At 33.0% G+C, this 13,232-nt stretch overlaps 1 protein-coding gene across 4 annotated transcripts; it reads right to left on the bottom strand.

Moving 5' to 3' along the window:
- Positions 1–4,797: 4,797 nt before the first annotated feature.
- Positions 4,798–13,218, bottom strand: LOC128186825 (cell adhesion molecule 4-like). 4 transcript variants are annotated; one of them, XM_052856740.1, is made up of 5 exons: positions 12,831–13,218; positions 10,707–10,976; positions 9,466–9,615; positions 5,919–5,942; positions 4,803–5,400 (listed from the first exon to the last, which is right to left on the bottom strand). In XM_052856740.1, the coding sequence occupies exons 1-5, from the start codon at positions 13,174–13,176 to the stop codon at positions 5,237–5,239; spliced, it is 954 nt and encodes a 317-aa protein (XP_052712700.1). In that variant the 5' UTR covers positions 13,177–13,218; the 3' UTR covers positions 4,803–5,236. The 4 variants fall into 4 exon arrangements, with proteins under 4 accessions (XP_052712702.1, XP_052712700.1, XP_052712699.1 ...); XM_052856739.1 differs by having other exon boundaries at positions 4,805–5,400; positions 9,466–9,735; XM_052856741.1 differs by having other exon boundaries at positions 5,334–5,400; positions 5,893–5,942; positions 9,466–9,735.
- Between the last annotated feature and the right edge of the window lie 14 nt (positions 13,219–13,232).

Here is a 13,232-nt window from a genome sequence, read left to right as displayed (position 1 = left end):
AGCCCAACTAAACCCCGGGTTTACTTTTTGTGTTTACTTTGGGTTTACTCTGGGTTTACTTTTGAAAATTTGGGTCCACGCGGGGTTTACTTGGGGTTTACTTTGGGTTTACTTGGATATTGCTTTTGAGGTCAACAGTACGCATTGAAGTGTGAAGCGGACCGGTTTATCTTACCATCATACTGCCTGTAATTTCTGGCCCTTGTATATTCCGAATACACAGTTAGTGTCTGTTTTAAGGGATATACTTCTAACTGGGTTTACTCTCTGTCTACTCTGGGTTTACTTTGGGTTTACTCTGGGTCCACTCTAGTAAACCCGAAGTAAACCCAGAGTAAACCCACGGTTTAGTTGGGGTTTACTTTCTGTTAGGATGGGTCTGATCGGTACTGTATGACCTGGTTGTACTCTTGAATCCTGTACTAGTCCCCCTATTCTGTAATATTCAAAATATTATGTGCCCTAAATAAAATTGATTCATAATATGAGAGAAAAACTTGAGGAAGAATAGAAATTAGACCTTGAAGGATGCTGATGGTGATGGGTTTGCGATTGTCAACCCTTGTGTTCATACGACTAAACCCAACAAATACCGTTTGTAATATAAATGATTTTATTGTGTCCGGAAACCTCTGTTTCTGCGAAAATAAGATATTCCTGCAATATATGCTTTGATTGTGCTGGATAAGAATTGTTTAAATGAGGGATACGCTACAAAATGGATCAAGTCATTGGTGTTTTATGACCAAGTATGATTACGCTCATAAGCATGGCAAAATGAATTTTATCGATGAACTGTTGTTTTGTACAATTTCCTTGTGTTTTCAGACAAGAACAAGTTAGCAATTCTTGTGCTCGATGTTGTAGATGAGTCTGAGGAATGAGTCTGGGACAGTTAGTGGGAGCTGGTCGACTTCTGCAAAAAAATGTCTGAATCTGTTTCACTACAGACGAGAGAGAGATTCAGCCTTAACGTTTTGAACTCCTATGATATGCTGCCCTTTAACTGAGTATTATGCACAAGTCGCTCAAGGACTCTGGGTGATTTGAATGTTTTAGTATTGAAAATGGTGACAAGTGCTTTGTAATCTGTGTGAAGGATTACTCTCTTTCCCACCAGCTCCTTACCCCAAATATAGAATATCATGGCAATGGGAACCAATTCTAAAAATGTAATGTCCCTAAATATGCCTGCCCCTCTCCAGGATTCTGGCAATGTTGAAAAGGCCCAATGAGTTCCAAAACAAGCCCCACAACTAGGTTTTCAGAACCAGCACTGTACGTGAATATTTCTAACTGAAAGTCACTGGCACAGTCTTCCTACTTATATGAACTTATACAGTGACTCAAGGAACTTAAGCTACATTTGTATATTTTGCTTCATTTCTAAAGAAACTCTACGTTTGTGATAAGGCTTGGTAAGTCCAGCAGTGGCATCATAAAAGCGCCTTACGAATGTTCGACATGCTGGAATAGCTCTAATGCAGAAATTCAGTCGGCCAGTTAATGATTGGATTTCACTATGGGTCACAGTTTTACAAGATAGTAAACAGTGAAGTTGTTGACGGAATTGGCCCAATTTCTCTAAGGGAATACGAACAGTCTATGCAACTGTATGATTTCGAGACCTAAAATTACTAATCTTGTTGTAGGTTTTGTCATGGAATCCCTAATTCATCATAAAGACTGGTATTTTTGACAGTAGATTATAGCATTCAAATGTCCCAGAAAGGCCTGCTAGTAGAAAATCATCAAGGTAGTGCACTTTGTTATTAGAGTGACTCAGGGTTTTCAATACCCATTCCAAAAAGGGAGCAAACTTCTCAAATCTAGCACAACTTACTGAACACCCGAATGGCATACACTTGTCACTATAAATATGTTATCATTAATCTTTTTACCCAGCAGCTGAAAATCAGTCATTAAAACACCTGAGAGGCATATATAACTGAACAATATTTGTGGTCAATATAATCATTTACATTATCACCAGCTATGTGAGACAAATGATAAATTAAGCAGAAAGTACCATGAAAAAATGACAATAACGAAACCGTCAACAATCTCAAAAATCCATAAAACGAAATACAATTTAAAGCAGAGGAACACGGACCTCCAAGAAGATAGAGGTAGGATCAGGTTTCTAGGAGTGAGCAACCTCTAATGACCGGTCACACCCGCCGCGTGCTCCTTGTCACAATTGGGCAGGTCATAATCGAGGTAAATGTCAAAATTGGGAAAATGTCACAATGGGGAAAAACTAAACATGATGATTTGGTTTGTTTGTAATGATCAAATTACAATATTATGCTTCTGTCCACCAAATGTGTAAGATGAATCAGGGATGAGTTTAGGTGCAAGATTCATATGCATTTCGGGATGATCCGTAAACGAAGGAGCGGAAGGAGGCTCCAGAAGGGACGGTTGCTTCCCTGCTGATTTCCGAGGTTAAAAGGATTGGCTCTGTTTTTCTCTTTTTTGGCATTTCTCTATAATCATTAGTTTTTCGTAGGTCTATATTGTTTTTAATTCTTTGAATATTAGAACTATATTGTAAATCAAATTCGTAGTTGTTTCTACAAGATAAGATATTAGAAAGCATTAAAAACAAAATTATACATCTTTCCCGAGAGTAAAAATAGTTCAAACGTTAGCAATTGACGATCTTGATTGTCAATATTACAAGTATGATGTGGTAAATTGTTACTGTGTATAGAATAAAATGTAAAAATAAAGATATTAGTAGTTACTTGTGCAATAAAGGAAGATTTTTAAAAATACAGAAAATCTAAAGCTAAATAGTCTGGTTTTTTGGCTTTTAGAGTATAAAATAGTTTTCCATACACACCGATTATATTAAAAAGTTATAGACTTTCGCCTATTTTCATCAGCAGAATCGGTCTCCTTTCAAAGTTGTTAATATTTAAAGTAAATTAAAAAAAATTTAATGGAACACACACAAAAAAAACCCCGAAACCAAATCCATCATGGGAATGTTAAGAAAAGGTATCCGTTTGATTTCGTCTCTGAATGAATCAATTTATTCATCCTGCATGTTATGCATCAATTGCATTCAAAACACTTTTCAGAAATAGTAGTGAACAAAATGTACACAAGTTTGTTTTTGATTTACCAAAACGTTATGATCTTTTTTATAGCGATGTCAAAGTCGTAATACAATCTTCCCCGCCTTGACCTCAGTAGCGAATTTTAATATGTAAACAAATTTGTACATCACTTTTTCATCAAAATTTAGCTTAATTGACCGGGCAAACTACTGCAATGTCTATTATTATACACATTCTTAGCATAACCACCGTTTAGAGGCGAACACTAAATTTCATATGAAATAGGACAAAGCAGCTTTAAAAAGTTCGTTTCATTTACGAAATCTTTAATACAGTCATTTGGGGGTATTTTGAATCACCTTTTTTCGTCTGCATGCCATATCTTTAAAATCTGTATATGAAAATAACATTGCAGGTGATACCTGTTGATATTTATTGTGTGTTAGTTAGGCAAACATACGTCTACCTTGTCAATTCTATAACGCATTGTACTCAAATATTTCCTTCGTCAATATGGGTTATTTTCTTTCAATGCACTGATCCGGTTAATATTTTGTCATTAATTTAGATACATTGTTTCATTACTCAACTTAAAAGTCAGTATATTTTATTAAACAGCACAACTGCTTTACCTGTTCAAAATGTAGAAAAATTGTCGTTTTAGTTCAAAAAAGGGGCGCATATGTCAAACCAGTTAGGCATTTATGCTTTGTCCCGAGTTTTTGCTTCCACCACTTTTTGCATGATATTTCAATAATAGTCAATGCCTTTGTGCTCAAACTACGTTCATCCACTAATATGAAAAATGTCCAGATTATCTGTTTCTACCACTTCAGGTTTCAATACACATCCAAAAATTTGAAAGTCTACGGAAATTTTGCATTGCATCAGCCATTAAAAAGCCCGGATGATAATGTTAAAAAATTGCGCGATGTATTCCGAGTGTATTCCGAATTGAGAAAAGTTGTAAACATTTCCCATTACAAATCTCTGTTAGAAAATTGTTTTCGTTCCTGTGAAATTTTATGAGTGAAAAGGAATAATTATTCAATGAAAATATCTTGGATATATTCCCTTTCATCGATTTCAATTGTATTTCTTTCACAGGTATGTGTATTTTTATTAAAAATCATCAAAAATTGATGAAAGCAGTAACTTGGGACAGACTATAGTAGTCTCAATACTTTAAAGGTAGAGCTTCCGCGAAGATTCCGGGTTTTGGTTACATGACACGGAGCGTTTACATATACACTTACCGCTTATAAAACGATATCAGTATATGTGTGAATTCAAATAAAACATTTTACTTCAGTCTAATGAATTTCACATGAATTTCGTGTGAATTTCACATGAAGCTTCATGTGAAAATAACGTGAAGCTCTTTTCATGTGAATTTGACGTGAGATACAATTTGCTGTATAATAAAAAATAATGAACGAGTTTTCGTGAATGTTGAAGAATAACCTCCGAAGTCGAGAAATGTTGTTTTGAAATATAAAACTCTAGGCGTAAGACGAGGCTTTTATATTTTAAACAACATTTCAAGACTGAGGCTGCACTCTTTCAAAACGTTGGATATTCACAATGATAATTACTTTATTTCTATTCTACTAACAACTAAGATTTTCCACTGATTGTTATTTTTTAAAGAGGCTAACTATGGCATTTGGACTGCTGTTCCGTGTAACTCCAAAGGTCTTAGTTAGTAAAGATGTACACAGGCTTCAGATCAAACTGGTATGCAGATTTTGTTCGATATTTAATACGCCTATCTTATGAATGGAATGTTTTAAAATTATATTACTTAAAAGATTAAAGATGAATTTATTCGATCATTAATGCTACTCTTTATTGATTTTATGTAAGAACACTTGTGACATTCTGGGGTTGGTATGATAATTATTATACATGTAATATTTGCTTTATTAAAATATAGCAATAAAAGACTTTTTTAATTGATGTCGTTAAAAAGCAATACTCTCATGAGTTGACTATTAACTTATTGTATGATTATACATTTTACATAAAATTTAAACTTGGTTTCCCTGAAACTAACGAACAACAATGTTAATTTAAAAGATAAATATGTCCAGTCTCTCGCTACAGCCAAACTAACAAAAATTTGGCCATTCTTACAAAGTTTTTCCATAGCTGCCTGTTGCGGCCTGTTATATATTGCTGTATCCGTGTACTTCTTCTCCAGACCTAGTGTTAGTTATGTTCACCTTCAGGTTCCTTTTCCTGTTCATACACCAACCATATACGATGACGACAACAATTGCCAAGAGTAGAACCAGTCCCAGTGGAAGACCAACGGTTAAATATGCACTCTCTGTCAATGAAGAAAAAACTGCAGGTAAGGGACAAATACTGTGCCTCTTCTTTATATTGATAGGGAAAGACAGTGATTATATTGATAGGGAAAGACAGTGATTGAACTCTCTTTACAGCAAAAACGTGATAATTGTATATTCTACATAGTAGGCAATAAAACATGATATACTAAGTAGCAATATTTTAGTTTTATCAGTTTGTAAATTAAGGTCAAAAGCCTGGGAGAATACTGGTTAAAAAGAATAAATTTCAGTTTTTTTCTAGAATTGTTTCTTTAGAAATATACAGAAATAAAAATGCTGTTCATAAGAATTTCTTAAATTGTTATCAGTGATGGCCATTTTAATGCAGATATGATTTAAAAAAAAAATGAAGAGTCGATTTAATGAAATGAACTAAACTAACATTTATAAAACAAGCATTTACCACATACATGTATATATGTTAGTAAGGTTAGGGAATAATCTTATTTTATCTTGATATGTTTTACCTTTATATACATGAAATGTTACGTACTTTTTCCAATGGATCTATTAGCATCTAAAAAAAATCAACAAGTGTAAAACAAGCTAAATATAACAAAAACACAATTTAAATACATTATAATTAGTATATAATTAAGGTACAAAAATGATTTGCAACGTGTTAGCAATACAATAGTTAACGACGACCGTTTACATTGGTTGCTACAAAGAGATTGGTTTAAAATGACTGTCAGTATTGATTCTAACAATAACAGCTACTTATATAATAGTGTTGTGTTGTGCATGTACTATGCCTAAAAAGTAGTCAGGGTTTGATACATGGTGCACGAGCCGGAGGCGAGTGCACTATGTATCAAACCCTGACTACTATTTAGGCATAGTACATGCACAACACAACACTATTGTTATTATATTATGCCGACTGTTAAATAAACTGACGTGCTTTGCTATAAGTAGCTCTGACGTTCGAGTGTTGACAAGTCCCTTAAAGTAATCACCGGAAAAGCAAGCGTTTATTGTTGTTTTTCAAATTACGTGTAATCAATTGATTTGATTGTTTATTTAATCAACAAGTTGTTGTACAATAAAAAGTCAACAAAGGTTTATGTTCTTTTCAAGAAATAGAGAGACGTTTGGCCTTACCGAGAAAACTCGAAATGTTTAGCAGACGAAATCTCAGTGAATTTTTTTTCTTGAACATTCTTTATCAAGCGTCATTTAAAAAAGCGTTTTTGTGATTCTCATGTAGAATTTCTTTGAAAAATGTTCAATCAATTTGTTCAAAAGCTTATAGGAAACTTTAACTTTAAGATTACCGTCAATAATGAAGTTTTTTTTTTTTTACGTTTTATATACCTAAATACCGGTGTTCATTATAACGACTAATTTAGCGTAGCGGTAACGCGTTGGGCTTCATGCTGGGATCAATGATTTTAGCGTCGTGAGTTCGAATCCCGCTGTCGGCGCTTGACAGATTATCGTTGAAAATATTCGCCGTGCTCTATTTCGGCATAGTATGCTTACGCTATATAAATCCTTTGATACTATGCGTAAATAGATGAGTATTGAATATATAGTGACAAACTGACAGAAGGCATAATAATATACGATAGCATTGGTTTCAACACTGACGGATGACAATACTTACATGTAAAACAAACATAACGTACAATGGCTACAACAACGATGGATGACAATAATTACAACAATAACTGGTTACAGTGGTTACAACAAAAACGAATGACAATAATTACAACAAACAGTACTTAAAATGGTTACAACAAGGGTGGATGGCAATAGTTACAACAATAGCTGGTTACAATGATACAACAATGACTGTCTGTTTCTATTTGTTACAACCATGGCCGCCTTCATTGGTATCAACTCTTACATTATTAACCACTTAAATAAACGCTTTAAATTTTCAAAGCTCAAAGCTGTAGCTACAATAATCAAAGCTCATGTTTGTTACAACAATCGTTAACATTGATAACAAAAATAACAACTTACACCGAGTGTAATAGTGTAAGATACTTACATAAGCTACAACAATAACAATTTCGAAAGTGACACTTTGATTAACGTTAAATGATCAGGTTCAGTCAGTAGTCACTAGTTGTAACAGATAGAACCTTTAAGGTAAATAAAGGTACACCTATTTTTAGAAAAGTTTTTAGAAAAATTTTTAGAAAATATATTAGAAAAGTTTTTTTTTCCTCTTCAGGAAATTGTACGCTATGCTGATCAATTCACAAAATCCGATAACATCCACAATAAATAGGGTCTGTTTGGATACGTTTTACGTCAAAATGACGAAATTCATTATATTCATCTAGTATTTGTAAACATATTCAAACCTTACATTGGACATTAACGGCAAATTTGATTCACAAATGCAGCCGATGTATTCAATTAAATAGAAGTATATGTTCTAATGCGAGGAGTAGGTTTGTTTTCGATTTAAGTTTGTTAAATAAATCAAAATCATATATATAAAGAGGAGCTTATTTAAACTTTTAGAAAGAAAGAACTTAACATTTTGCAAAAAAGTTTCAAATACATCAAATTGTTTTGTTATTTCTTAGTAGCGTTAATATAACGAAAAACCCGTCCATTTATTTACATTCATTTCACTCACTGGCAATGCAAGACGTCAGAACTGAGGCTCTATTTAAAATTGAAGTAAAATTGGTCAACAGTATGCATTTTTATAATCTTTACTCGAGTTAAATATTTAGAGCACAGCTTTCAAAAAGTAAAATCTTACTGTCTGTTATAAGTATTTAATGTTCAAATCTTTGATGAAGATATTTGACATGTTCAAGTCTTCGCTCAGTGCAAGTTTATCACTAAGCATACAAAATTATAGTACATGTATTATACAAATATTAACTGGGGTTGATGGCAACATTGATTATATTAGCCCCTGAGGGAAAAAATATTTCCCAACGCGAAGCAGAGGGCAATATATTCGTCCAAAGGGGGCTAATATAATCAATTTTGCCCGAAAGCTCAGTTATCATTAGTTTTGTTATGTGAAGAACAAACAAAAATTAAGAAAGGATTCGAGATCGCCGTAATTCTTTCAGACCAACATAGATCGAATTCACGAATTCGGTTTTGCGCAAAGTTCATTTCCAAAATATCGTCGGCATCAAACGATAAATGTTGATATTCCGCCGCCCTTAGGAATTAAGTTACAGATGTTAGATATACTTCACAGTAATTCGCAAATCGTTATAATCTTTATGATGGTAAACCGTCGCATTGCGCCTCCGTTTGTTACTTGCCTTGACTGATTGTCTATTATATGACGTCACCTTGTTTTGGAGTCGCGAAGAATTATTTACGTTACCATATACGAATCAACAAATCAAAAGTGATTAATCAAAATATTTCAGACCGGTCAATATTTTTCGGACGAGCTTATTTTACAATTATTGACTATTATTGACTGCTGAATATAACAATTATTATTGTTATATTCAGTAGTATATTCTCACTATATAACAATATTTTTTTGATATTGAGCGGCTAGGAATAATATCTAGAGAACATTCCCTCTATTTCAAATAATCGCCTCTGATTTGTTGATTCGTAAACGATGACGTAAATAACTCTTCGCGACTCCAAAACAAGGTGACGTCATAATAGACAGTCAGTCAAGGCAAGTAAACAACGGACGCGCAATGCGACGGTTTGCTATCATAACAGATATAAGGATTTGCGAATTACTGTGAAGGAAGCTTATTTTACAATTATTGACTATTCGTCTATATAGAGTTTTAAAGTAAGAATATACTGCTGAATATAACAATTATTAGTATTTAATGTTCAAATCTTTGATGAAGATATTTTATATGTTCAAGCCTTCGCTCAGTGCAAGTTTATCACTAAGCAACCACTTTACAGAAGATTTGTCAACAATAATAGATTCGTCATATTCATCTTGATATATCAAGAAGCAAGATATCAAACAAGTTTGCTTTCAACAAATGAATTCAGCATATCGTTAAGACTGCAAAAGCAAAGATATGCCGTCATACCAATGATTTAGATTACACAAATTCAAACCTTACATTGAACATTGACGTCTAATGGTTGACTATGTGTTCCCCACTCTCCATTATTGTAGCTGTTTTCTGCTGTACATGTGTAGGTACCAGAACTGTTCCTCTGTATGTTAAGTATCTGTAGAATGGATCCTTTCTGGCTGAATCCTGGGTTGTCTACCTTGGTCCAATAGAATGTGGTAGAGTTAGGATTCCCAGGGGTGGCCTGACAAGTGACTGATAAGTTTCTTCCTTCTATAATGTCTTGCTGAGATAGCCTCTTTACCTTTGGAGGGACTGTTGTAATACATTTCATTATAACAAATATAGATTTATTCAATCTAGTAGAACTATAAATATATTCTAATGCGAGGAGAAGGTTTACTTTCGATAAATAATCAAAAGCATATAAAATATGTTTTACGGTGCTACCGTTGTGGCGAGTGCAGCAAGAATTAAACATACCTTGCATCATTGTCAAGTTAGTGATATTTTGACAGTTATCAACTAACATCAAAGAATTTTCACACACACAAAGAGAGAGAAAGAGAGTAGTAGTGGCCTGACAAGTGACTGATAAGTCTCTTCCTTCTTTAATGTCTTGCTGAGATAGCCTCTTTACCTTTTGAGGGACTGTTGTAATACATTTGATTAACAAATGTAATGGTTGTATTCAATCAAATAGCATCATATTTTCCAATGCAAGGAGTAGGTTTGTTTTCGGTAGATAAATCAAAAGCATATATATAAAGAAGATCTTCTGAAAAATTTTCGAAAGAAATAACATTTTGAAAAAAAAAAGTTTCAAATACATCAAATTGTTTTGTTATCTCGTAGTAGCGTTGATATAAGAAAAAAACCCGTCCCTTTATTTACATTAATTTCACTTACTGGCTACGTAAGACGTCAGAATAGAGGATCTATTTAGAATTGAAGAAAAATCAGTCAAAAGTATGCATTTTCATAATCTTTACTCGAGTAAATATATAGAGCACAGCTTTCAAAAATCTTTCTGCCAGTTATTAGTATTAAATGTTCAAATCTTTGATGAAAATATTTAATATGTTCAAGCCTTCGCTCAATGTAAGTTTGCCACTAAGCATCCATTTTACAGAGGGTTTGTCAACAATAATAAATTCGTCAAATTTTCAAACAAAATATCAGACAAGTTTGCTTTCATCAAATGAATTCAGCATAGGCGTTAAGACTGCAAAAGCAAAAAGATACCGTCACATCAATGATTTAGATTACACAAATTCAAACCTTACATTGAACATTGACGTCTAATGGTTGACTATTTGTTCCCCACTCTCCATTATTGTAGCTGTTTTCTGCTGTACATGTGTAGGTACCAGAACTGTTCCTGTAAACGTTGAGTATCTGTAGAATGGATCCTTTCTGGCTGAATCCTGGGTTGTCTACCTTGGTCCAATAGAATGTGGTAGAGTTAGGATTCCCAGGGGTGGCCTGACAAGTGACTGATAAGTTTCTTCCTTCTATGATGTCTTGCTGATATAGCCTCTTTACCTTTGGAGGGTCTGTTGTAACACATTTCATTAACAAAAATATATATATTCAATCTAGTAGAACTTTAAATATATTCTAATGCAAGGAGAAGGTTTACTTTCGATAAATAATCAAAAGCATATAAAATATGTTTTACGGTGTTACCGTTGTGGCGAGTGCGGCAAAATTTAAACACACCTTGCATCATTGTCAGATTAGTGATATTTTGACAGTTATCAACTAACATCAAAGGATGTTCACCAAGAGAGAGAGAGAGAGAGAGAGAGAGAGAGAGAGAATGATAGTAGTAGTGGCCTGACAAGTGACTGATAAGTCTCTTCCTTCTATAAGGTCTTGCTGATTTAGCCTCTTAACCTTTGGAGGGACTGTTGTAATATATTTGATTAACAAATGTAGCCGATGTATTCAATCAAATAGCATCATTTGTTTCAATGCAAGGAGTGGGTTTGTTTTCCGTAAATAAATCAAAAGCATATATATATATATATATATATATATATATATATATATATATATATATATATATATATATATATATATATATATATAAAGAAAACTTTTTAAAAAAAGAACTTGACATTTTTTTTTTAAATTTCAAATATATCAAATTGTTTTGTTTTCTCGTAGTAGCGTTAATATAAGGGAAAACCCGTCCATTTATTTACATTCATTTCACCCACTGGCAAGTTAAGACGTCAGAATTGAGCCTCTATTTAGAATTGAAGTAAAATCAGTCAAAAGTATGCATTTTTATAATCTTTACTCGAATAAAATATTTAGAGCACAACTTTCAAAAAGCAAAATCTTTCTGTTATTCAAAAATATTTATTTTATTATTATTATTATTAACTTCTTATTATATCATTAACTAATCAGTTATTAGTATTTAATGTTCTAATCTTTGATGAAGATATTTCATATGTTCAAGCCTCTGCTCAATGCACGTTTATCACTAAGCATCCACTTTACAGAGGGTTTGTCAACGATAATAAATTCGTCATATTTTCAAACAAGATATCAGACAATATATGAATATTTCTGTGCTAAGAAAAATCATTTTTTTTTATTTAGCAGATCTGATGTTAAATTCGTCGACAATCCAGCCTCTATAATGATTCAGTGAAATGAAAGATTTTAATTTTAGATAAACAAGTTTGGTACTTATGCAAATGTTGCAATGCTATGGTGTTGAAATTGAGGTTTCCTAAGGGATGAAAAAAAAGTGCATATTGATTTTTTAAAAAGAGTACTCGGTGTAAAAATATTTGTAATAGTGCAGTGTAATACGAATTTGTAATTTTTACGTCACATTGATTTCATAAATGAACGATAACATTAGTTTCATCAATGAACATCTATATTGGTTACAATAATACATTAATACATTGGTAACAACATGAAAAGATATTTTGTTACATAGGCTGATGGACGTTAACATTGATATTGATTTTAGTTACAACAATGAACAATTCATTGCATGGTTACAATAATAAACGTTTGTACATTGATTACAGCATATTACTCATGCATTAGTTACAACAAAGTGCACTTACATTAGTTATACAACTAATTAAATTTGATTACATTGACTACAACAAAAAAGACGCTTGTTATTGTAACAACAAAGTACACTTACATTGCATGGTTTCAGCAAAGAACATTTACATTGGTTACAGCAAAGAACGATTACATTGTTTACTACAAAAGAGATTACAGTGGACACAACAAAAACAATAACAGTTGTTACAAAAAAGAACGATTAAAGCGGTTACAACATAGAATGATTTCATCGGTTACAACAAAACACTATTACGACTGTTACAACTAATAACGAACATTATATTGGTAACAAAAATAACACTTACATTGGTTACAACATCTTCCTCCTGTTCCCTCGGGACAGTCACATCTTTCTGTTGTATCATTATATGTTCCTCCTTTTGAGCAATTCTTATTACAGCTCTCAAAAATTTGCACCGACTTTGTCAAAGTCAAGCTAATATTACACTTCCTTTCGCACTCCTGTTTTGTAAAATTTGCACAGCAAACATACTGAAAGTAGTACCTCTCCCCACCACCACACGTTTCAGAACACATGGAGTGAGAAGTGGTTTGGTTAGTATAACTACAAAACTCGCATGTCCCGCCACAGCTATAGAGAAATAAAATCAGCATCAAAACACAAATTGTGATTCGGAAACATTCCGACATTTCGTTGCTTAGATTGTGGTAGTGTGCTTATAAACATGTCTAGGCCCACCTGTGTG

Source organism: Crassostrea angulata, chromosome 6, assembly GCF_025612915.1.
Source record: "Crassostrea angulata isolate pt1a10 chromosome 6, ASM2561291v2, whole genome shotgun sequence".
Taxonomy (NCBI): Eukaryota; Metazoa; Mollusca; class Bivalvia; order Ostreida; family Ostreidae; genus Magallana; species Magallana angulata.
Note: the sequence above shows the minus strand (reverse complement) of the source record. Positions and strands in the feature narration are given on the sequence as shown.